Below are 27,172 nucleotides of genomic sequence, written 5' to 3' on the forward strand. Positions count from 1 at the left end.
TAACATTCCCTGGCCAGAAAGGTTACTCTGGAGGCTTTGTCTATATTCTAGCAAAATGTCTGCTTAGAAAACAGAAAACCAGAGTGAAGTGTTTGGTCAGGTTGTCTACACAGTAAGGATCATCAAGCAGAAAGATGAGCATTTATCTATCAACCAGCTCTGCTTCCCATTCTGTAACAAAACACGCAGAAGCAAGAAAATGACTTCTTTGCTTTAGGGTACATGACATCATGTAAAACTATCTCCGGTGAGGTCCACAGTGTATCTCACATCACGTGTTTCCCTTTTGTTTATGTACAAAGTATTGTGGTGGTGGCTGAAGATAAGCAAGGTGGACATATGAGTCACTAACCGCCAGAGATCAATTAAAAATTTCCTCTGAACGAAGAGCACTGGATAATACAAATATTGACCAGTAAGATAAGCTTCTTCCTGGAAGACACTAACTGGGACCCAGTTAAGAAGATACCTCTTAAAAAGAAATTCAAGTGGAAATATGGCAGTATCCAAATGATAAGACTGGCTTGTTGTAGTTGGTGGTTTCTTGTTTTAATTAAAGACTGGAGCAAAGATATGGCTGACTTTTCAAAATTGCAGATGACACGATTGGAAGATACAGTCTAAATATACCTAAGAGTAAAAAGCTCTTAAAAGGCTGGAAAATGGCCGAAAGCTAATAATGATAAATCTAATAAGGGAAAATGCAATCTTATATTTAGTTGTATTTTTTTCTCAAGGCCCAGTTTTCTTAGCTAACTATTAATTCCTATATGAACCAATATAAAGTACTGGTAGTAAGAAGTAAGAAAACCTGGGCAGAGTTCATGGAAATACAGATCCAAGATAAGGAACGGAAGAGATCTGATTACATGCCACGTTGGTAAGACAATGCGTAGATGGTCTACACACAGGATTTTAAGATGGGCATTGATTAAAGTGCACTGATGTGGGGTGGGGAGGTACGTGAAAAATACTCTAGGTTGAAAATACCAGGAATGTTTAACCTGGAAGGTAGAAAAGGCCAGAAAAACCAAGAAAATTTCAGGAGCTCTAGAAAACAGAGAAAGAATTGCCTCTGAAGTATGTGAAGCGCTTTCATGTGGCAGAAGATTTAGACCCCTCTTTTGTGAGATGCCACAGGAAACTGGTCCCAATGGATACATGTGGCAGAGCCAGAGTATTTGGTCCATATAAAAACAAAGGACTTTCTAAAATTTAAACTATGTGAAAAAAATAAACAAAACTATAGTTGTGTAAGGTAAGTAAGCTCAATATTGCTTTCAGAACAATAGGAGAATGACGGTGATGAAAGTAGATGGGATTAGACTGAATTCTAGTGCAGCTCCTTACACTTAATTTTAAGAGTTTTAGGCTATGAAAGGATACACAGTGAATGAGGAACCCAGCTTGAAATATGGCTTCTCAAGGAAAGAGGGCCAGGATTGGCCTTTTAACATCAATTTTAAAATGCACTCCTTACCTCTCTTCATCACTTTTTAATTTTCTAAAATCCTGTATACATTTAAAATGAAATTGTTTCCTGCTCTCTAAAAGCTGTTATGAAATCAATGATGCATTGTTACAAACAGTGACTTCTGAGTATTAAGAAAATATAGTAAATTGGAATTAAACTGTTAACGGAGGTAGCCCCTGGGGTAGTGGGACTATGAGTGATTTTTATTTCTTCTTTTTGCATATCTTTACTTTTTGCGATAAAAACATATTGCATTTGTAATGGGGAAAAACATTCGAAAAGGATGATTTAGAATGAGATTAGATTTTTATCTAGAAAAGTCCCACTGGTGAAAAATGAAAGTGATGTTTAAATTAAGATATTTCAATGTTTCCCAGAGAATACATGTTAACTTTAGTTCAGCCAAAGCATTTACTTTTGCAGACCGTGAAAAATAACCCATGGCCTACCTCTTTGAGATTATGGCCTCAAATCTAATTTTAACATCAATGACTGAAAAGTTGCCTTTATTTTACTACTCAAATAAACCCATATGTTAACATTTTAGTGGCCAGTGTTCCACTGACATTCTTTTATTTACTAAAGTAGTTAATCTAAGTTGTAAAACTAGTGCCCCTAGGGACCCAAAAAAGCCATTTTCGTTTTAAATAGAAAAAAACCATATATTTTCTGAACTGGCCTACATGCACAAAAGCCATTTACTTTAAATGGGGACACATCCGAACTCTTCTGTGGCAGTGAGGGACTGAATACTAACCAATCTATCTGACAGAGTAATCATGCACCCTTGAAACTTACTAATTTTCATTTAATAGCGGGTAGAGAAAGCTTTATCTTTGTATCTCACTCTGTGGGTTCAGGACCTGGGTTTCAAAAAATAAGTATTTCTCTTCTTTAATGTTTTAATTTTGCACATTTAAAATCTGCCCTTCTCTATAAACCACAAATGAAGGTGGAGAATACACACATGTGTTCCTCCTTTGAACATATATAACTGAAATATATAATTGTGAATATATAATGTTCTTTCAATAAAGGCTGGGCAGGGGTCATAAAACTATAAAAAAAAAAACGCACGCCCCTTTGGACTGTAACAGCTAATCATTAGCCATCCATTCGTAATGTTTACCTTTTAGTGTGTTATTTTCACATTTTTCTTCATGGGGACTAACCATTAGTATCCCCCTAAGACTAACAAAAGTACATTCATTGCCTGCTGGCAAATGATTTCCTGCCCCAAAGCATTTGCTGGGTAGAAAAAGTTAAAGTATATCTAGGCTTATATTTCTATTATTGTTGGGCATTAACAGCAGCATAAATTTTTCTCCCCAAGAACTTCACGCTAACAGGCTTCACAGACGATGGTAAAGAAGGCGCTCTGAACTTACACACATAATTTACATGTCTGTGAATCAGATTCAGGAAAATTAAAAAAAAAAATTAAACATAGTAGATGTTTTAGAAATCTTTTACTAAATGGACATATTTTAAATTCGTTCCCTACTCAATCTTTCTCTTTTTAACCCCTCCCCAAAAGACGACCCCCAAACACCATTACCTTCCAAATTAATATTCTTGTGCCTTTTAAGAAGGCAGCTTGTTTGCATTTAAACATGGCTGTGTAAACAAGGTGTTTGGGGGAGAGATTTTCTTCTCAGAGTATTCCAAAGCTGGAGTGAAGCTATTTAAAGAGTGGAGTATTCAATTCCTTAGGCCAGATGCTAGTATAAATATGAAACTATGTTCACACTGCAGATGAAACTATTTTTAGTTGGTGCATTTTGAAGAGCACTATTCAGTTAAGCATTGTAGGGTGGGATTTCAGTAAGCTACAAAAAATATCTAGATGGATTCCTGCCCCTGTGTTAACGTGCTAACACCAGGAGGGCTGCCCTTCAGCCTCCTCAGTTGAAAATGCCTTCCATGGAGGTTACTGAATAGCCCCTGCCCATCCTCTCCCTCCCCTGAATCCTCTTGTGGAGTTCCCAGACATCCTACAGTCCAGACCCGGAAGGGTTAATTCTGGACACACTTCAGGGGTCCCTGGTTGCTGTTCTAGCCCTGAGCTCTGGGTCCATTCTGACTGGTGCTTGCCTGTGCCCTACAGTTGTAAATGTTCTGATTCTTTCCCCCCAAACCCCATCTGATTCTCTGCTGAAGTTGGACTTTGTTTTTGACCCCAGACCTCAAAATGTAAAATCCCTTTAAATGTAAAAGGGATTTGAGGACCACAGAAATGCGCAAAATGAAAGTTTCGCTGGAGCACATCCTGACAATGTTTTCCAGGCCAGGCACATCCGACCCTGTGCGTAAGCTCCCTTAACTGACTATTGTAGGTATGCTGGCCACACAGGTCATTCCTTCCCTGTTGCCTTGTACGTACTAAATACAATTACAGTTAGTAAGTGCACACAGGAGTTTGGGAAGAGCCAGTAGTCAAAGATGCCCAGTCTCCTGAAACTGGGATGTGGGCACCAAAAGCGAGAGTGCAGCAAGCAGTTCTCAACATCCACCAACACCTGGCATGCGTGCATCCTTTCCAGTGGAACTTTCTATGGGGCCAATGGGCTTTACAAAGAATTGTCTTGCGCCTTACTCAGATCTAGGATGCTCTGTGCGGCAGCATCACTGGCCTATACATTAGCAGTGTGGATCTTCAACAGAGGCATAGCCGTGAACACGAGGCCGCGGTACTGGACATGGTCTCATTCTCCCTGCCACAGTGACCGGTCTGTGTGGGCTGGTGCCTCTTTCAATACCTGCGCCAATAGCAGATCAGGAAGTAACAGGTAGGGAGAGAAGTCCAGGGTAGAATGATTAATGTTCTCTTTTTTAGAATCTTAAATAAGAGACAAACCAGCCAAATTAGAGGCAAGTTGCTGAGAGGCCCAGGGCCCTTTGTTGCTGTCTTTTTTTCACTACAGAAGACCCATTCAAAAGGAAAGAATCCGAAATTAGGGAATTAAGAGGGAGCAGAGGGAATATCTTATTTTTCTTTAAATGTATTTTCTATTTGTTGAAGGAGTCATTATACAAACTGAGAACCTAATCTCAAGTCACTTCCATTGGCCTGTATGGAAAGAGTTGCTTTTTTTTTTTTTTTTTTTGAGATAGAGTCTCACTATGTTGCCCTTGGTAGAGTGCCATGGCGACAGCAACCTCAAATTCTTGGGGTTAAGCAATTCTCTTGTCTTAGCCTCCCAAGTAACTGGGACTACAGGTGCCCACCACAATGCCTGGCTATTTTTTTTGTTGTTGCAGTTGTCATTGTTGTTTAGTAGGCCCAGGCTGGGTTTGAACCCACCAGTCTCAGTGTAGTCTCTATGCCTGGTGTCCTAACCATTTGAGCTACAAATGCTGGGCCAGGTTGCATATTTTTTGAGAAAACACACACACACACACACACACACACTCTCTCTCTCTCTCAATAAAAAACACAACTGTGGTGTTGAGAGCATAACTCTACATTTTTCTCAAGGTTCTACTAACATTAGAAACTGCTGTAGTTTCTCTTATGGTTTATTATGACAGTGCCAAACCTCCATGTATTTATATCCTTGATGTCATAATACCAATCATTTATGATAAGACCATAAATGGTTTTTGGCTACTTAAATGGACAATGAATACGACTAGCCCATGGACTAAGGTACTGCTCATAGATGGGAAAATTTATCCTAGTCCAAACTTAAGGAGTTCACTTATCAGATATTTTATGCTGCTGTTCTTTTAATGATTCATTTACCTTTACAATATTTGTATTCAGAACTGCGGTGTCTCTAGCCAATGGCAGAATGCTCAGCTGAATTATTTTTTTCTTGCACAGCATAACAGAGTGAAGTGCAGTCAAATTGAAGATGGCCTTCAGTACACTGTTGGAATCAGATTGCCTGGCAAATGCATCCAGGCCCATTTCTCAAACCACATGTAATGTTCTGACTACCAATGTACCCATAGAGTCATTAGTGAGCCTCCTAAAATGTGCTGTACGTATTTAAATGATTAGGAGAGGAGTATAGGTGATGAGGCTGTTTCCAGTGGTGCTTTCATCACTGATGCAACATAACACAGATGTAAGCCTTCACCTTTGTTTTTTGTGTGATGCTGAAGTACACTCCCTCTTAAAGCAGGATCTATTTCCTTTGGCTTAGCATTAACCTAATGCGTGGGCAAGGGGATTGTTTCAGTCTAGACAATCTGAAGAATTCAATCTCAGCAAATCACCTTTGGCTAAGCAATTTCTACAGAAGTTAGATTTATCCAGGACTCAGTTTTAAAAGTTATGCAATAACCCATCTTGGGCCAGTTGGTAGTATGGAAATTTCCCTTTCCCCCTTACCCTATGGAGATTGATGTTCAGAAACTGCCCAGAGTTGAGATTCGGGGCAATCTCAGTACCCAGCCCCTGACTGGGGTTGGGTACCCCAATCAGGGGCTGGGTACTAAACCATCCGTTAGAGTCCAGTCATGGCAAAGATAAAGAATCATGTCTTCACTGTTCCTTACAGCATCTAATCTATGAGTGTTCAATAAACACAGTAACTGAAACACAGAAAGGGCAGGGGCACGGTGGGTTATTTTCAGATTTCACATCTGCGTGACAGTTACGCCTCTGAGGCTATAGATTAATTCAGTGGTTCCAACCCTTTCTAGCTTGTTGTTGACATGAGGCTTGCCTGGCCTGAGAAGTTCTCAGTGCTATCAATAACCTAGGTTGGGACACTGCCCAAGAGAAAAACCTCAAAGGAAATGACTTAAGTGTGGTATACACCAGTCGTACCCATGTCAATTTGACGTGGTATATGGATAAACATATTTTTTATTTTAAGGATTGTGTATTTATCTTCACTATTATTTATAGCAGATGATACAGGTTTTCCATTTACAGTAATGATATAAAATTTCCTACTCTAAAAAAGCAGTTAGTTGAAAGAAAAGTTAAGTAATAAAATAGGGAGGTATCCAAAAGGCAAAAATCGTGAGGTTGCTTTATAAATGGCTAAAGTCTAGGATAGCCTAGTCTAAAGCTTAAGACTTTAATAATGTTACCATTCATCAAATGTTTTATTACGCCAGACACTGTGCACTAAGTACCTGGAATTCTATACGATATTAAATCCTACAATATCCCTATGAGGAAGGATTTATTATACCCATTCTACAGATGAGGAAATTGAAACTCTGCCACTTGCCCACGTTCGGAAACCTAGAATTGGGAATCCAGGGGTCAAGGTCAGGTCTGCCAGACTTCTAGCCCTTATCACTACCTCATAGTGCCTCCAAGTTCATCCCACAGTACTGAGCACCTACTAGGTGCCTGACAATGTGCTGAGGAAATGGGGGTGGGAGGTCATTCCTTCTCCGTAAGTAATTTCATCTAGTATGTGTGAAGGGCAGATGAGAGTTTAATCAGAGAAAAAAAGAAAAGGTCTCTCCTTTTGGGCCTCACGTCATGCTCATGGGAAACAAGCCACATTCAGACCAACAAGCAATAAGCAGAGCTCCCTATGCGAGAGACAAAAACTCATTATATTATCAATATTTAGAATATCGAGTCAACTGATTCACATAATAAACATACTGCTATTAGCAGAGGCAAAAGGCTTTCAAAGGAATCTTCATTTTATGAAAATTTGGCATATAAAAATTAAGCCATAAAAAGGGGCGTTTTCAGGGGCTCCCCACTGTTGTGAGGCTCCTTGGAGCACTCCACCGAGGCAGTAACTAAGGAGGACATGTGCACTGCATACTCTGGCCGTTCAAACAGTAGATAATGAAGGTTACTCACTGTCCAGCCCTGCTGTCAAGGTTTATAATTTGAAAATATAAAATAAAAAATATCTGAGATGAGTTAGGCATGGCTTTCTTCCCAACATGTGCATGAAAACCAGAAACTCTCCTGACTGAAAATGAGATCCCATCGACCTCAGGAGTGGACACACACCGTCCTTATATTCCTTCTGCACAGTGTGAGTCTTGGACTCTTCGAGGAAATTAATCTTGAAGTCCTTAACCAAGAGTACATGGGCCAATTTCAGGAGGGGCTTCATGAGTGTTCTCAAGTGCATTCAAATTTTGTGGATGTGAACAACTTCTGAGTGGAGAGTCCATACGCAGTGTCCTTTAACTCTCAAAGTCATCTACGTAACCTTGCAAAGATGACCAAGGTGAAGCACCATAGACCAGGTGCATCCAAATACCTGCCCTGCCCATGACGCGCGCTTGGATACTAGGAGAATACAATAAATGAGTCTTAGCTGAGATGTCTGAGTGGCCTTTAGGCATTTTTAAAAGGTATTTCATAACCTTTTAATAGACCCTTTTCAGAAACAGACGAATGCTGTGAATGGTCTTCCAGGAAAATGCGTCAGGCTTCCATGAGAACCGCCATGCTATAGAAACCTGTGAGAAGGCGATGTGTGGGGGCATACAGAATTCAGCATGTGGATTTGGGCAGGCGGGGGGCATCCCCACAGAAGTTTAATTTCTTAATTTAGAACCCATGACTCAAGATTATTTCCCAGCACAACATTTAGGTAACTGGCATATAGCCTAGGTTTGAGTGTTTGGAGAGGGAGGTTAGATGGAGAATATCAGTACGTCTCTTGCCACACCTTGAACCCCCGAACAGACTCCAGGGCCGCTCCTACCTTTACTTGTGGGACAGAGATGTCACAAGAGTGTTATTCAGCAAGGAAGCACTGCCCACTGTGATCGCTAGGATTTCTTTGAGATCCACCACTAACTCTGTGCCTTCAGGAGAAACTGTTTTATATGAATTGATTTTATTAACCACGCCAGCCCCATTTGTAAACATGAATAATGTAACCAGGCAGAAAGTTGACATTTTCGTGGAAAAGTTCTGTCATTTACGACCTAAAATTGCTAACTGTTTTTTTCTTAGCTTGTGGGTTATACCCTAAGAATATGATATGAAAATATTGCAGTGATGAATCAAGGACACCCAACGAGAGAATCAAGTCTTAACAGTGTGAGATTCGATGACAGCCTTTCCTTGCCAAAGCACACATGGGTAGGCACGGACAGTCTTCATAGTTATGAAACAAATGAAACTCAATAAATCCAAATAAATCAGGAAAGAGCCTTAAGCTTACGCTTAATTACCGTCCCTTCAACTTCTCAGAACATGCTCTGGATGGAACTGCTAGAGCTTCAGCAGAATATTAGGAATTTCAACTAGGAATACTCAATATATGTATTTTTTCCTGTTAGCCAGACAGCCTCAATAGGAATCACTAGGCATTTATCAGGGACAATGAAAGGTCAGTATTTAACATCAAGTGCAGGATTTCTGAGCCAGAACTAAGTCCAAGTTCCTTGTAGAATGAATAGGCCCTTCAAAAAGAAGATCTAAGTCAGAGATGATCACAAGATTCTTCATTTCTAGTAATATCCTGGAAGAATAGAAAAGCACAGGGGATGGAAGCTGCTAATGTCTTCAGTGATCATGTATGGTCAACATTCAATAACCCCTGCCGAAGAAACAGGGGTCACAATTCCAGCTCTTCAAGCATTTACAAGTTTGAACATGGGCAAGGTATGTACTCACAGAACCTTCTTCCAAATTCCCAGGGCGCTTTGCATAAAACTTCATCCATGAGCGAACTGCTTCCTTATAACATAGCTGTATCTGTCTGCCCTGCTAAAACTGTGAGTGCCTGAGGGCAGGGAATGGATATCTTGTTCACCTTCGTATCCCTTCCACCCCAAACAAAATGCCTGGCCTTATCAAGCACTCAATGCATAAAACAGTGATTCTACCTCAAAATAAAAGACTGGGTTGAACATCACACCTGCCCAAATCTCTCTAGATCAGAGGTTTTCAACCTGTGGGTCGTGAACCCTTTGGGGGTCTCCTGCATTTCAGATATTTACATTACAATTCATAACAGTAGCAAAATTACAGTTATGAAGTAGCAACGAAAATAATTTTATAGTCACCAGAACATGAGGAACTGTATTAAAGGGTCACAGCATTAGGAAGGTTGAGAACCACTGCTCGAGAGCAACGCTGTCTACTATAAATAGAAAGTGAGCCACACATACACTATTTAAAAATTCCTGCACATCTCCTGGGTGCGGGACGCAACTACTACAAGGACCTCACCTAACAAATGCAAAACCTAAACACACATACCCTCATATTAATCTCAAATACTAATAAATAAATAAATACACAAATGAAATAAAATTTTCTAGTGGCCATGTTAAAAAATGTAAAGAAAAAAGGTAAATTAATTTCAATAATATATTTTTTAACCCAATATAATCCAAATAATCAACAAGATTGTTTCAACATGTAATCATTATAAAACTTATTAATGTGATATATGTCCTTTTTTATTCTAAGTTTTTTAAATCAAGGGTGCATCTTGCACTTTTGGTATATCCAATTTGTATGTTATGTATTCAGCAAAGTGATATAAAGTAGTCAATACAGGTATTCTTAACAGAAAAAAATTTTACACTGCTTCTGTTTTTAATTGGGAACTGAAATTAATTAAAATTAAAAACTCAGACTCTCACGTGTAGTAGCCACACTTCAAGTGCTCAACAGCTATTGGTGACTATATGGTAGCCACGAGCTACCACACTGGACAGCAGAGCTTGAGGCTAGTGCTGAAGCAAATTGCAAAATAACGCACAGAATAAGATCCTGTCTTTTGAGCAAAACAATTTATATACAAACACACACACACACATACATATCCACGTCGGGATGTATGAAGGAATAACCACCAACTGTAACACATACTTCTAGGAGGAGGGTTGGAAGTGAAAAGGAAGTAAGGAAAGATATGTCCTTATAATTTAACATGTATAAAATGTAATATTAAAGGGGAAAACAGACTGAAGTATCACCTTTTATTTAAATAGAGACGAATGCTGTTACAGTTTGACAGCTTAGGTTTTGGCAGGTAAGAGCCACCTGAAAGGTGAAGGAACTAGAAATCACTCCACATGAGGACTGGAGAACTGGGGGGACTGGCATTTGACCCACCAAAGGGAAAAACTGGAATTGGAGATGCAGAGAGTGGTGAGAAGGCCTGGCAACTATTTTCAACTATTTGAAATACTACAAAGAATAAGAAAAATTTTACTTATTCGAGATTCGATGACAGCCTTATCTGTTGATACAGGAATAGAATAGGAATACTAGTCCACAGGTAAGGCAATTGTTTATGCTATATGCCGCACATTCACATGTAATTTTTCAGAAGTAAGAATTTTGAACAAAGATAGGTGAAAGATGGAATAGGATTGCCTTATAGAGAAATGCGTTCCCAATCACTGAAAATTTTACAAAGTCAACTAATCAAAATGTCTGCAGACAAAGATTTAGGATGTAGTCAGGGCAGGAAAGATGTCACATTAGACTGGAACTAGATTATGTGTACTTCCTCTCGACCCTGAGATTTTATGACTATGATATCTGTCATTATCCTAAATGCATGTGTGAGATACTACTTACTGTTATCATCTAATTCCCCTCTCCTTCCAAGAATGCTGTAGGATTTTATATTCCCACTGTCTTGAAGTAAGACATGGTCATGAAATTAAGTGCTTCACTGATTAATGAGATGTGAGCCAAAGTGATGCGTGTTTACTGCGTGTTATTAATCTGTAAACATTTCATTGCTGGTACACAACTAACTCTGCACCTAATTTTTCCCCTTCCTATGTGACCAGGGAAGCATGTGTTGGTGCAGAGGTCCAATGCAAAGGCTCTACAGAATAGGAAATTGTTCTGTAGAGTCTTATACGTGATAATGAACTGTGCATAAACAAGAAATAAGCATTTGTTGTGCTAAGCCATTGAGATTTTGAAGATGTTGTTATTGCAGCCTAATGCAGGCTATTCTAACATAAAATTCTTACTTATAATCTCAAAGAGAAAATGGCATTAAAAACCCTGGCCACATCAGTGTGGTTTGGTTTCTTTTGGAATAAATAGACATCCCAAAGACAAAAGAACTTTCCAGTTTGAACTCCCCCCACCCCCGCCACAGCATAATCACATTCCTACCTGTCTACACCCAAAAAGCCTCAATAAGCCACTTCACAGCCAGAGAAGCATCTGAGGAGGCCACTAATATACATGTTTTACGTGGGATCTTCCAAAGTACATTCCGAATTCTTGGCACTCAACTTTCTAGCCAACTAGGATCAACTGTTAACTACGATCCACGAGCCATCGGAGGAAGTAAAAAGCAAATGGTTTGCAAGACAACACACACTTTAGGTAAATTCCAGCACAGAAAACTAAATTAAAAGACAATCACATTAAAAGCACTTCAAAATATAACCCTCAAGATTTTCTGGACCTCTTGGGAATTGGGAGCCTGGCTTATTGAATCCTAAATAAATTACAATGCCTTCTAACACAAAGGTTTGTGAACTGAGTAGCATGAAATCACGTACTACGGCTACCTATTTGTCGGCATTCTTCTTATGTTTATCTAATTGGGGAATAAAATGGCATTTTATAAAATGTTTACTCTTCTAAGGAAAGGAAAGTAACATTGTTGACTAAGGGTTCCTACTGTGTGCTCGGTGCCCCATGTGCAGAATCTAATCTAACCTGCCCCGTCCTGTGACACAGGTGTTACTGATTGACGGACAGGCAATCAAAGCAGGATTAACATTTTTCAGGCCATTTCCGTTTATGGAGCGAGGATCTGAATCAAGAACCATCTTATTTTAAAGTCCAGGCTCTTTCCACTACAACATAACTGACCACCAAAGTTTGGTATAGGGGTCAAAAAGAAACCGCCCCTGATGGCTAGACTCACGGCAGTCCCATTAAGTGAGAAGAGGATACATTTTGCTTTGAAGATGCTGAAATGAAAGTGCCCCTGGAAGCAGGTCAACCAGGAAGCTGGACACACAGGTTTAAATTTGAGGAACAAGGTCAGAACTGGAACACACGAACGCTATTACGCAGAATGCAGAATTTTAAACCTGTGGACACGTTCTTATTCTTGATGTGATTTCAATGATTCTGGAGGCAACTGTTAAGAGTTCCATTTATTCTCATAGTCGTAAAAAGTGTACAGAATGTTAAAAGGCTCTAGAAGAAATTACTTTTAAAAGTAAGTCAGGGCTTTGGTCTTGGTCTCTGAATCTCTGATTTTCTTTTCTCTTGCCCTTTGGTCTATGTATTTATCTACGGATCCATCTATTGATATTTATCCATCTATCTCATTAAGGAAGATAAATGAAGTATCAGGAATTACAATATAAAAAATTTGCTATTCTTATTAAATCTTTTGTCTTCATTTTTTTTTTTTTAAAAAGAAGCTGTCCCAAGATGGCAGCTTCCATGCCAGCTCATTCTTCAACACTTTTGATTGAAAACATTAATATAAACCAAGAGGGAGTAAGCAAACATTTTCAATTTAAAAAAAAAAGAAAAGAAAAGAAATCCACATAGAGGCTGCACAAGTGAAAAGCCTATATTTATACACACAGCCATCACATGGTACTTAATTAGTCAGGTAACTATAGGTTTTTCTCTGCTAGAAAAGTATATGTTTCATCATGCTTTGAACTCTGCCTTATTATCAGCACCGCTATGAAAACAATGTTTTATTTCTTATCAAGAGAATAGGCCAGGCATGAAGCATTGTTTTTGTCGGGCTAATAGAATACTTTCTTTATGAACCAAAGGAGCAGAAGGAGCAGTTAGAAGGTGGAGAATCTCTTCCACCGTGATTTGCAAATAACCATTTTAAGGGAGGCAAGGATTAAAACAGTGTAATCGCCTGGATGTCATGCTAAAACCATCTCCTTAATAACCTGTCACCTAAAAAAAAGACAGATTACAAACAAGCTGACAATAAGGGAAGATAAGGCAGGGCAAGTCCTGTCTGGATTTGTTTATTTCCCTGCATATTTGTGTCTCTACTGTAATCCTGAAACATGAAACAGATTCCCTTGAGAAAGACAGTCATTAATAGGTACCACTATTAAGATGTAAAATGTCCACACACACACACACACACACACACACACACGCACGTCACTATACCACCACCTGCAATCCTCAGGCTAGCAGGTGGGCTTTAATCATGTTCAAAAGCTCGCTCCATAAGTTTTCCAGAATGAGTGACAAATTGTCTACTAATTAGACCCAAAACAGCAACTGAATACCCCAAGTACATTGCTTCTCCTACCAGGTACCGAGAAGACAGCCCCTCTACTAGAGGGTGTCTTAGGAAGTGCTGGAAGAGAAGTCAGATTAACCTTGGAATACACATAGGTGTTCCAACTAGATGAAGAACAAAGAACTTCAGAGATTTCAGAGGAGGCTGATTATAAAGGCCGCGTGTTTACTTAACCTACTAGGTATAACTTTGAAGTTAGAGTGCCAACACGAGAGAGTTAAGATTGTTACTGGGAAGATAAGACAAACAACGTGAAAAAAAAGACACTGCATTATACTGGAAGTTACAGAGTAAGGTGCTCAATAAGGTGGTAGAGACATTAAGTGCGATAAGATAAGAGCTCACAATAACGCAAGGCAAATCCTACGAGCTGGAAGCCCGACAAGGGGTTTCGGGGGCTTAAGCTAAGTTTAAATGGAAAGGGAGAATTCCCACAGGTGCGAGTCCTAGAAGGAGAAACATTCCAAGAGTAGAAAGGCATGAGCCACTCAAAACATACTGGAGAGTTTGCAAGGCAGGGGAGTGGGTGTAGGCGGTTAAAGAGAAAGAAGACCAAGCAGTTAGACTAGTTAGACTAGAGCAGAAGGTTTACATAGGGAGAGCAGATAAGGGAGAGGGAAAGGCTGTCTCAACACTCTGTGTAAACTTTGAGCCAGAACCCCCCTGCCCGCCAACAAATGTTTAAGGAAATAGTCATAGATATGCACATAGCTACAAGAATTTCATAGAGGTTGTGGAAGTCAGAAGCACCTACAATGGCCAATAATAATTAAAGTATGAAACACCTCTGTAATGAAACATTCTGTAGCCAAAAAAGGAAAGAAAGAAAGAAAGAAAAAAAACCAAAACAGTGTAGGATATTTTACAACACGGAGGCATATTTACAATACCTCTATAGAAAATTAAGGGGGTTGGGAGGAGGTTGTCAAACAGTAGATCTTATTTTCACAGGGAAAAAGTGAATGCATATAAATTCTCGCCAATGCACGCATTCATATACGTTGGCACAGACACAAGCATGAACAGCACTTACTCCTGGGTGGGAGGAAAATAAGCAACATATATTTTCCTGCTTTTTGTCCATATTGTCTACATTTACCAGAATGAAATGGATAACACTAGTAGCAAGAAAACTAATACAATGTAAGTTCTTTAATGAAAAAGACCCCAAAAAGGAGGCTGGGACGAAACCGTTTATTGGATGCTTGCCTGCAACATTTGTATTTTATTCAATAGACATGAAGCTTTCGAAAAGTGGGAGGTACTGTGTAATAGTTAAAAATTCAAAACCCAAGTGGGAAGGCCCAAAAGAAGAGGGTTCTAGGCAAGGCACAGCTCTGGGATGTAGAGAAGAAAGAAGTAATACCAGTCCTGCCTAGCACACTAGGCGAAAACACACAGGGCTAGACAACCAGGAGACCCCGAATCAGCAGCACTATTTGCTCAGCCCCTACTGTGCATGAGGCATTTCAGAAAGCCTTGGAAAACCCACTCTTATTCCAGTCTAGCCTAAATAAATATATTTATTAAAATGGGCTCAAAGTCCAGACCTCAGCTTTCCTCTGCAGCGACCTGTATAAACTACAGATTTAAATACATAATGTTAGAGAAGAGGAGTGAATCTTTGACATTTAGGAAAATTAACATTTTGCAATGGAACTTCACATTTCAAGTACTCTAACAGATACATGAGCAGGGCAGAAGAATTGGCGTCAATACTAGAGAGTATTAAGACTAAATGTCCGAGTCAAACATCTGCTCACAAAACCTTTTGGAAAAAAGTCACATCAGCTCACTGTGTAGGATGTATGTGCTTTGTGTTCCAAGGTGATGTTCTTGTGATAACAGCTATAATAATGGCCTACTGTCAGCAACCATGCAGTGGCTAATAAGGTGTGAGGTAGGAGGCAAACAAAAACATTTTGGAGTTAAGATCAAATGAGAAAAGCATTGCGTACCTCCAACTGCAAAGGGAGCTCTTGAATCAATCCTTATTTTAAAAGCACCACCGCGGGGCAGTGTCAGTGTTGCATTTTCAAGAGATATTTCAAAGAGCACTGTGGGCCAATCCGATTTGACCTTCATGGCAGACTTACTCTTATTGCCATATGCAAATAGGAGGCATGTGATAATGGAAATACGTGAGCTTGTATGAAGCCAAGACTTCATAAAAGACTTTTCCCAGAAAAAGACCCAAAGTACATAGCAAGAGACTAAAGTTAGCAAGGGAGTAAGACCACAATTGAATTTATTCTCTCATCGTCCATTATCCTCTCATCACATGGTGATCACCAGACACAGTTCTTTGGAAAATTAACATTTCTCATCAAGGCAGCTAACACAGAAGTATGACGGTTGTTGATGAGGGTGGCAGCCACTGTGACTCATTACGTGTGCACATATTGAGTCACCATGGCTGCCACACTCACCAAAAATGATGTTCACTTCATATCACTGTATAAAAAAACAAAGTAAGATTTAAAAAAAAAAAAAACAGGTTAAGTAAATATCAGGATCTACCATGTAGAATCACATTTCCCCTTTCTTGCTCTGAGGTTTAGAAAAGCCACGGTCATCCAGCTCTAGGGAAAAGAGTCCAACAGTTTTGCGAGTGTCGCATCATATCTGCAGGTTGACAAGTCAGCTCCTTGGAGCTCTGTCCCTGCGTGATGGCTGTGCCATGGCCTCTATTTCATTAGAAGTCACTCCTATTCTGGCTTTAGGAGTCTTAGCAAAAAGGAGCTCTTGCAATATAAATGAGACTGGTGTAAAATATCATCCCAAATGCATCCTAAGATGATGAGCCAGGATAGGGAGGAATTTTGCAACTGTGTCTTGGGGAAGAACTGAAAAGAGAGACTCTAGAGACCGTTACAAGGAAAGGTGGGAGAAAACCGACATGGGACCAAGGTCTCCGAAGGCGACTTCCAGCCTGCCAGTGTTACGAAGAGCTCTGAAAAACCTGAGTTTCTTACCTTGCTCATCCTACAGGTAAATATTGGTAACTTGGATCCTACAAATAGCACTAAAAGTTCCGATGTCCTGAGCTTCTGAGGCTCCTGTAGTTATGTCCTGTGCCTTTCCCCCCACCTACTTTCGCCCTTTCATCTCCCAATCAAAAAGTAAATTAAATTCCTCCATCCATCTCCAGTCCATCATCAAAGAAATGAACCTGGAATTCTAAGAAGCAATTGTGGCTGTAGAAAACCCCCACCGGAAGATCCTCAAAATCAACAGAAATTCCAAATAAAAGGGTCTTAACTTGTGAAGCGCCTTCATGAGCAAAGGCAGTGTAAGTACTTGGGTAGCCGTGTAAGTACTTGGGTAGCCGTATTGACGACCAACTGCTGACTGGCTCAGGCATGATTAGATTTTCACTGTCTTCCCTTTCAGCAGGAATAGCTGAGATGGCTGAGGGGCGCCAACATAAATAAATGTTACTTATTTGAGCCACTTTTTACTCACTCATTCTGCCATTATTTTAAGCCAAATTTCAACTATTTGATCTGATGGTCAAGCTGAATTTTAAATGTTAAATGAAATGAATCATCTTACTCTGTGTATGTTCCCAGTTTCTTAGAAAATATCCTGTTACTAAACTGTTCTAAAACGTTGAATGTCTAAGACATAGGTGCTTAGAAGAATAAACTTGCTCCATTGAAAGTTCCTTTGGGTTGTGACTTCACAATGGCATGAGACAAGGTTTGGAAGAAAAGAGCCATGTTGGCACTTGGAGAGGATGTTTCTCTGATGTTAATTCTGCTGTGATTAGGTTATTTATAGAGGCAGGGTAAAAACCATAATATAACAGTATTGTTAGAGGATCTTGTGAGAAAATCCTTTGTAAAGCACCTTTACACATTTTTTGATAAAATTCCCTATGTAACTGATTTCTATTTCAAACTTGATACCAGAAAGGCCAAACTTGTTTTAATGAGGTGGCTGTTCTGTAGCACCCCACGCTCATGATAGTCATGTGGTTAGTGAATAATGAAGCAATGTATCATCTAAGAAACTTCTCAAGTTTCAGTATTCAGGAAAATGGTATAATTAGACCAGAAATTAAAGGTAAAATAAGAACAACAAATACCCTCAAAAGACTCTTTAATATAAGTTCAAAATTTAACTGGGAAGAAAGGAAGGAAGAAAGGGAAGGATGGAATGAGGAAAGGACAGAGAGAGGGAGGGAGGGAAGGAGGGAATTTTTTAGAAGTATGTTTTCAACCCTAATAAATTCATTAGAGCTCTGAGAGGGAAATTATGACAAAATGTCAGCACCTTAGCTGCTTGACACACCATACTCAAAGACAATCTGAAACAACCATTTAAATATAAGGTCTCCAGAATTTGTAAGCAAAGACTACAGTCAGTATTGGACTAAGAGCACTTAAGAGATTCCTGGTCACTTATGGCTCAGCTTATTCCTACAGAATTATAAAACATTCTGTATCATTTGATATCACATATTTATCAATGAAAATAAGTATGTTAATATATGTCTTAAACATATGTAACATATTACATGAAACATAGCATAGAACCAAGCAAGTGAAGGACTTTTATACTGGTTTTCTATTGAGGCAGACAATAATGACAGCAAAGCCGCCCTCAATCCCTAGCACATGTGTGTGAATAGGGACATTCAAAGGGGACAACTAAGCTAACACTGTGCCACCTAGCTCTCCATCACCTGGAACCTCCTTCCCATAATAATACAAGGACAAGATCATCACTTGAGGCTTCAATATCACAAATGCGTCCCCAGAGATGAAATAATTTATTTTCAGTTGATTGCAAAAATCCAGCGAGATAAAACTAAGTACATATATTGCCCATTTTATGCACAAGGATCCCAAAGGCATAAACGGACAGTGATTTTCAGTGACTTTTCCAGTAACAGTCAGAGCTACAGGCAGAGCCTGGGTTCTCCTGCCATCCTGTCTGCTGCCCTTTCAACCCCACCATGCTGTCTTCTCCCAGATATCAGAAAGGATAGGAGGAGCCGCTCTATCTCAATTCGCTGGGACTTGAGAAACAGAATCTGAACTGAGGGAACCCCCATCCTTAAATTCAACCAGACCCCCCCACACAACCTTTTCATCTTTTCTTGATTTCAGCTCAGATTCCGCTATCTTTTCTTTCTCATTCTAAAGACACACTTGGAGATGAAACCATTCATAACTGCCCATCCACAGACAGTTGGTGGCAGCATAATTGACAATGAGTCTGCTGCTAAAAAATGAAAATGCTGTTTTAATAACCTTGGCCTAAAATACATTCTGTTGTATGCCTCAAAGGGTTTCAATAAAAAGTCAACCTGTAGAGACATATTTTCTTGGCTTAAACAACAATCCAAAGCATATAAATGTAGTCCAACTATAATGACATATTTATAGGCCAATAAAGCTTACACTGCAGCTTTCAGACTTCACTTAAAGGAACTCTGTAAGAAGCAGTGTTCTATAAAATAATTTGATTTTTTTTTCAAACTATAGCCCAAGGAATAAAAAATGCAACTTTGCTATGTTTAACAGATAGTGTTTCTATTCCTTAGTTGCTAAAAATTTCGTAAAATAAAATAATTCTTCATTTGCCTACTTTCAACTGCCATACCAAATATGGGTATCAAGTCCACTTTGTTACAAAAGCTAAGTCCTGTGATTCTAAAGACAAAAATAAATAACTAGAGGCTTGTGTAGTGAATGATTTAATCAACCCGATTCTTCTGGAAAAACAGGTTCTTGTCTTCGTTATGCCTATGAATAATACATGCCTTAACCCTTCTATCTTAACAGAGTTATTTTTCTTTATTTTTTTCTTATAAACTTCAGTATGAAACCGTCTGGAAGAAGGTAAAACGTCTCACTTGAGTAAAGTCACAATTGGCTTTGGTTTCACAGTGAACTTTCTTTCTTTGAAAAGGACAGAGAGGAGGAAAGAGGGCGAAGGTACTTTACCACATCTCAGAAGTGATTTTTAAGATTATTAGTTTTTCCACTATCCAGATCTGTAGTTTTGAGTCATCAAGCCTTTACAGTCTTAAATGAAAACGCTAGAGATTTTTTAAAAAGCAAACCCGACATCTTCCAATATTGTCCAAATGTGATTCTTCAAAGGGGAAGAGGATAAAAAAAAAAAAAAAAAAAACCAAGAGAGTTGTGATTTGAATCAGAGCAGTTATTGGAAGCTGCCATTTGGGGCAGAGTTTCTCTTAGTAAAGTATTAATTTGTTGGCAGACACACGTTTGTGAGAACATTCTTGTTTTTTTTACTATTCAGAGAGAGACAGGAAGTGACACAAACTGGGATTAAAGAGAGCTTACTCTACTTCAACATGAAGCAAGAAGAGTTCTTTAATTAGCTTTTATATCTTAAAATCCCTCCTTTGGAGAGTCAACTGAATTATTTTGTCATTATTGATTTTTAACATGATGAAACAACCCCGCTAAAAAAAGGAACATGTCGGGGTTTTATTTGATCCATAGAAAGGTGAGATCTTTCCGTTCTTTGCTTACTTCCACCAGAAAAAAAAAGGGGGGGGGTCTTAAGTAATCTCTCAGTTCATCGCTGTTCTTTGCTCAGAACAATAAGGACTTGGAAGGGTTCGCAGGAGGAAAAACCTAATAAGTGTGTGAACTTCCACGAACAATGTGGGACTGGAGGTGGTTTCAGTGTGACCGAGGGAAAGGCAGATAAGAAAACCACTGTGTAGAAAGAAAAGTGCAGGCAACACATATTGTGATGTGACAGACAGAAAGGAAGAGGCTGGAGGGGACGTTGCTGGGACAGGAATGCTACAGAGGATGACACCCCCCTGTCCCCAGGATAAATCCCCACCATGTGGAAGCCAAGCTTAGATCAGGCAGATAATGGAAACTCATTACATTAAGGAAAGTTTTTGTTTCTCTTTCTACATTATTACAACACAGTGTGCATTCCAATTACAAAAGCTATTTGTCTCAAATTCCCCACAGTTCATACTGACTGAGTAGAATTTCAAGGCCCTAAATTCTATCCTTAAAGGGGCATTTTACATTTTACATTTTTAAAACTGCACCATGTAGGTGTTTCTTGCCCCCCAGAGGAAAGCCTGCCAATCAACCCTGTTGACTGTTCTCCCTTCCTCAGGACTACTCATAGAGTTAGCTCTGAAAGAAGACCCATAAAAGAAAAGAAAAGAAAATTCAGCATCACTTAGGAAGCCTTTTATCAGTCCACATTCCTTGGCCTGGCCTCAGTCCTACTGAATGAAGAATTTGGGGAAGCTGGCCTGTCATCAGCATTGTTTTTAAAATTCCCCTTATAAGCCTAATGAACAGCTAGATTTAAAAACCACTAATATAGATTTTTCCAAGCCAAACCACCTGCAAGTACTTTGAATATTTACTCTAAACCCATTTCTTCTGAAATCATTTGCAAAAAAAAAAAAAAAAAGATATAGACATTATTTTTAGAACCCAGGAAGATCAAAACCTCTTCAATCTCTTGATGGAATTAAGAAATGGGGCATCTTTTCAAGTTCCTTAACAAACTATCAATGCGAAACACAATTTTAAACATAAACCTTTCTATAAATACCCTTGTTTAGATGTGTGACATCAAGCTTAACCATCTACACATCCTTTTTTCCCCTGTGGGTTTCCTGTTTAATTTTTTATTAGTAACAGTATATTCTATAACTCAAAAAAAAAATCAAACAAACAAAAGAAAGGTTTTAGGGTTAAGGAAAACATAAGACAATGGTAAAAAAACTTAGATCATACATGAAGAAAGTCACACAACAGATGTATTATTCAGCACTGTCACACGTCAGAGGAAGACTCGCCACTGTGTGTGCGTTCACAAAATCCCCATATACACCAGTCCGTATAGGGACACTATTAACAATTATGTGGCTTTAGAAGGAAAACCATCAGTTGAATAATTTTCTCTAAACGTGCCCATGACAATCAGGCTGCCATCTCCTAAATATTACCGTTTGACAACTATCAAAAGATGTCAGGAAACTGTTGATGGTTAAACTCAGACTGCAAGAAAGTATTAATGTTTTTCCTCAAACACACACAGCTCATCACAAACCAGAGTCCCCTGAAAGGCCCAGTCAGTTAGGGTGTTATTTAGTCTCTTTGTGCCAATAAAAATAAATCACCTAGGTTTGTTGTAATAGTTAAGTTCTGGGTTAAAAAAAAAAATCAGGAAGTTGTCCCATTAAAGCATAAAATGGGACTGTGAAAATCAGCGCTGTGCTCAAATGAAAGAAAAAGATGCCTTAATGTGTTAAAAGTGAAGTTCCTCTTTGCCTAAAGAGGAAATGGCTAGTCTAAATCAGAGGTCAACAACTTTGGTCTTAAGCAATGCTAGGAGAGTAAGTCAGTGAACACCACAAGGGCACAGGAACAGAAGGGAAAAAACAAGAGAGACACAAAAATCACTGGAGAAGGAAGTGTTCAGAAAAAGCAAGAAGCATTAATGACAGAGCCTCTCATCTGTGCCAGTCACTCTTTACATCATACGTGTCACAGGACCTTAGTTTTTACACTGGGAAACTGAGGATGAGAGGTTAAATTATGTGCCTCAGGCCACCAAGTTAAGCAAGCAGCAGAGTTAATATCAAACATTAATCAAAGTAGCTACTCCACAACCCAAGCGAGAATAATACCAAAGGCTGACTTGTAAAGTTTAAAATTCTTCTTGTAAATTTAAACTTCTAAGAGGAAGAGGGGGAAGGAAGGCAAGAAAAAAAATACAGAGGTGATGGTGACCACCAAATGCTAAAAGCTCAGGGAGATCTACGACATGGGCTGCCGCCCAGGGGTCCCCCTGGCTTGAGGCTGTTCTGCTCTAGTCACCCCTCTGCTTCACTTGGTTTTCCACCCAATGTAAAACACGAAATTCTGACATGGTGTTAATAGATGTCATACTATCTACTTATAGCAAATATTTAAACTCTTTAATTAATTCAATTTTAGGTGCCCTAATTACATCTTGCGCTTTGCTACAGCCCTAGAAGTTGTGTAAGGCCGCTGTATCACAAGCACACAGTTCCACGCATAGGAGGCCCTATGACCCAACGGGCAACACTCCTCCTTGACCCACCCGGTCATCTCTCCACCCATCCCATCTGGATTCTTAGGCCCCCTCATGGTAAAGATATTTAAAAAAAATTTTTTTAAGACATTTTCAATATACATTTAGACATACACACATACAGGGTGCCGAAAAAAGTATTTTAAAAATGTAAGCAAGAAAAAAATTGTATTAAAATTGTAATAATCTATGCTGATAACAAAAGATGTGCCCAAGTCACACTGAGCCCATCTGGTAATTGCAGAAATCAAATGTCACTTGAGTATTGTGAATATAATACAGTTTTTTTCTTTCTTAAAGTGTGCATACATATTTTGGCACCCTCTGTGTGTAGGTGTATGTATATGTATGAATGATAGGGTTTCCAGAAAAATCTACAACCAAAATAGTGAAGTTATATATACCCATATGTTACAAGCACAAGTCATATTTACCAAGGTCAGCCTTTTCCTTGAGAACGTCTTTGAAGTTGAGCCCGCTGTTCAGGGTTGACTGCCTGTATTTCAGTAGAGCTTCCCTCTGCCCATTCCTTCCCAGTGCCTCAGTTTTCACTGGCCCAGCTTGGAGACCACATCTCCACTTGGAGAAATCAGAATGTACCCATTTGACCAGGTCTTCAAGCTTCACGATCACCTTTTCGGAAACAGCAATGACTTCATCCTACAAGAGGTGGTTGGGGAGAAAAGCAATTATTTATGTATTTGAGGTAAATGATCCATTCTCAACAAGGTACATCTAAAATTATGGGTTGAGATAAATGATCCATTCTCAACAAGGTACATCTAAAATTATGGGTTGAGATAAATGATCCATTCTCAACAAGGTGAGTGTTTAACCTGATGTAAGCAGTGTGTGTTTTTCGGTGACAAGAGAATCCTCAATACCTCACTTTATTTCAATAGTTTTTCACTGCTAGTTGTTTGGTTAAGGAATAATTTATGTACTTGTTATATGATTAGAAAGGATCCAAAAATGGGGCAGTAGTTCTAATATCCATTTTTAATGCTGGTTGCCCAAGTTCACTCTACCTGTTTGACCACTTGAGTGAGAGCTAATTTTGAGATGCAATTAATTGCAAATGTAAAAAGTCAAAGTTGGATGACTAATAGTTAGCCTGTCTCTACATAAATGGTCTAAGTAAATCTAGGATTCTTGGAACTCTGACTCACCCCCAAATTCCTATGTTTATGGTACATTTTCCCTTGGCTTACACACAAATATTGAATTTAACTTTTGTCCTAAAAATTAAATAAAACTGTGATGTAATCCCAAAAGAAATACTTCATAAATGTTATGTGCTTCCCACTGAAAGAAACTTACACATTCTCATGTTTCTTAAAAACTTTGTAAGTTGAGAAATGAACTGAGGTTTTCTTTTAATACGTATGGGGCAGGGGAGAGAGCGTGAGGGAGGAGAAAGTCTTTGAATCTCAGAAAAGTAGTTGAAACTTAAGTTTCTCCTATGGTTCATAAATTTGAATTTTAAGCATTTCTAATTGCTTCTAGGAAACACCCGACTTTTCTGAATCAAGTAAGTTAGAGAGCTATTTAATAGATATCTAAGCCTGGGACAAAGGAAAGCCCCCCCCCCACCAGAAGTTTCTTGGGAAAAGGCTTAAGATCATCTCACTGGGTTTTAAGTTATTTAAGAATTTGACATTTCAACTTGAACTGATTTCTTTCTTATTTTTTTTTTTTTTACTTCACATTTCTGAAGAAAGCTGAGCTGTGAAAACCCCTGAGCTTACAAAATCTTAGAAATATTTTTGACAAACAACAACAGGAAGATGTCTCTACGCAATTAAACAAAAGGAATTCAGACTGATTTTGGCTAATTTTACTGTTAAACACGTCTTCCCCTGCCCTCCCCCACCTACACACACACACACACACACACACACACACGCACACACACACAACTCCAATTCAAACAAAAAAGGGTTTATTAAGATAAGCTTCACATAATAAGCAGCCTTGGGTTGAATTTTTAAAAATCTTTTAAGGTAGGATCTAAAATTTCACTTTTCCTCATCTGGTTCCAAGCTGCTTCTCAGAACAAAGTTTGTTAGGCAGCAGCAAAGTAACAAATACCATATCAAAAATGAAAAGTTAAACTTGGGTAATGGGATCCTTTCCCTTATCACTTTTAAACATGAACTTCCACTAAACGGGACACAAAGGGGAAATTCTGTTTTTATCCTCTGCTCAAGAAAAAATTTCAAAACTTTATAAACAAAGGGGCACATTACAAAGTACCATTTCAACGGATGATTTCACTCAGATTCACCACACCAACCTCTTGAAAGAAAAGATCTGTAGTTGTCATGCATTTTATAGCTATTTCATGGTGATTATTAAATGTCAGAATAAAAATTCAGGCTGGGTATTGTTTCAAAGCATATGGGAACAGCTTCTGGACAGGGCATACCAGCAATCATGTTTAGCAGCATACTGGAAAATAATTAAGTATCAGAGTCCCTCAGTCTCCATGTTAGCAAAGATGGAGTTTGGCAACATTTTGACCAAATATGGTTTCCTTGAAGAGACAAGTTTATAGATGAGTGCTATTTTCAAATCGCTCTATGATCAAATGATTATCATTTCAATCACTAGTTGCTTCAGATATTTTTCCAAGAAATGGCATGACTAGCTCTGGCTAGCTTTCAGCACCCGCCAAACAAACACTTTATTAACCAAGAGAAAATAGAAGGCTTCTGACGTCGCTCATGAATAAACCCATCTTCCAAGATTCGGTCTATAGATTTTGTCCTCCCCCCTTTCTGCTCTCTCTCAGACAGACCTTCTGCATATATACACATACGTAAAAACAAACGCTGGAATCCACATAAACATGGGAAAGCCATAAACCCAAGTCTGGATTAATTGTGAAACCACCAGTATGTTTTCCTGTGGATTCACGGAGAAACTGGCCCAGCAACATTGTCAAATGCCAGGATTTAGAAGGAAATCTGATAAGCGGAGGAGGGGAAAACAACAAACCAACCCCGAAAACAAAAAACAGCCAACATATATATAGAACATGTCTCAGGAAACATGACTTTGTACACACAATGGCATAAATCACATGTTCACATTTACTATTCTGAGCAAGTGCTGACCGAAGTTCCTAATGCTCACCCTTCTTGGGCAAAGTCTCTATGTCTAAGAAAAGAATTTCAATAAGCTCATCTCATGATTACATTAGCCCTCTGCAAACTGAGAATTAGCACTGGATAAATATTGCTGATTTACTCTAATGCAACACAAAAGGAACACAAAGAAATACACTTTGTTATTCTATTAATGTACCTTGGCTTTTCAATTAACCCGGCTCTTAATCAATATTTATGTAGGCAGCATTGAGCCACTTTCTAAGTCCTTATGCCGTTTCATCATTCTTTTAAACTGCCTATTTCTGTAATTTGGACCTGGTTTCTACTGGTGTATGAAAACAGCTCACTTAATCATAAATCCTTTAAGTCAGAGTTCATCTGTCAAGAAGTCACAAACCAGCCAGTGCACATGCGTGGCTGGGCTCTCTAAGGGTTCTAAAAATTGGGACACTTTCACAGAAATATTCAGATTTCAATCTTCTCTTATAAATAAAGACTAGAAAAAAAAACCTAAAACAAAAGACACCCTAGTTGAAACTGAGTAGGAGCTGCCTTCTTCAGACAAGATGTGAAATCTCCACTACTCCCTACTGTGTTGTATCTGGTCCACTTTTCCCTGGCCTCCCTGGTCCCTCGCAGACACCAGACTTTTAAGCTTATATACCCTGAATTAGTCCACTTCCCTCATTTTATTGATGAAGACAGTAAGGTTCAGTGACATGTCCTAGTGCCAACTGCTGGCATGAAAATCCAGGTTTCCTTTCCGCCAAGATAGCATCTGGGATTCACCAAGGGCTGCCTAGGTTCAAGTCCCAGCCCTGGAATTTATTCACTGTGCAACATCAGGCAACTTCCTTAACCTCCTAGTGCTTCAGGTTTTTTTTTACACATGTAAAAAAGAAAAAAAGGATAATACTACTATCTGCCTCTTACAGTAATTGCCAGGATTCAATGGGTTGACACACGTAAAGCAGGATGTCAGGATCAGCTGTCATCATCACTGTCATTCCCTATTCCCTCTCTATGCTGGTGTTTTGGGGGCATGCAGACACCAGTTCAGATGGTTCACAGGTAAGGAAAAAAAATGCATATTAAGTCAATTCACTGCTTATTTATTTCTGGGGTGACTATTTACAGGAAAGTGGTACTGGCTTTCCATTTATAGAAGACATAAAGTTTCCTCTTCAAATAAGTTTAAGTTCAAAAATAGGTCAATTTGAACAAAGCTATTAAGTAAACACAGGAGATATGTGGATATAGGAAAAAAAGTCAAAATGCTATGAAAATGACTGAAATTCAGGCTTCTATGT

The 27,172-nt window shown here is 38.9% G+C and overlaps 1 protein-coding gene across 1 annotated transcript in view; it reads right to left on the reverse strand.

The window, feature by feature from the left end:
* The window catches only part of ARID5B (AT-rich interaction domain 5B), a 183,264-nt gene that overhangs the window by 125,611 nt on the left and 30,481 nt on the right, over nt 1-27,172 (reverse strand). Inside the window, exon 3 of the mRNA XM_003783633.3 lies at nt 23,184-23,409. Coding sequence (XP_003783681.1) covers nt 23,184-23,409 — 226 coding nt within the window. The remainder of the gene's footprint in view (nt 1-23,183; nt 23,410-27,172) is intronic.

This window comes from Otolemur garnettii, unplaced genomic scaffold, assembly GCF_000181295.1.
Source record: "Otolemur garnettii isolate 467f Iridium unplaced genomic scaffold, OtoGar3 scaffold00008, whole genome shotgun sequence".
Classification (NCBI taxonomy): Eukaryota; Metazoa; Chordata; class Mammalia; order Primates; family Galagidae; genus Otolemur; species Otolemur garnettii.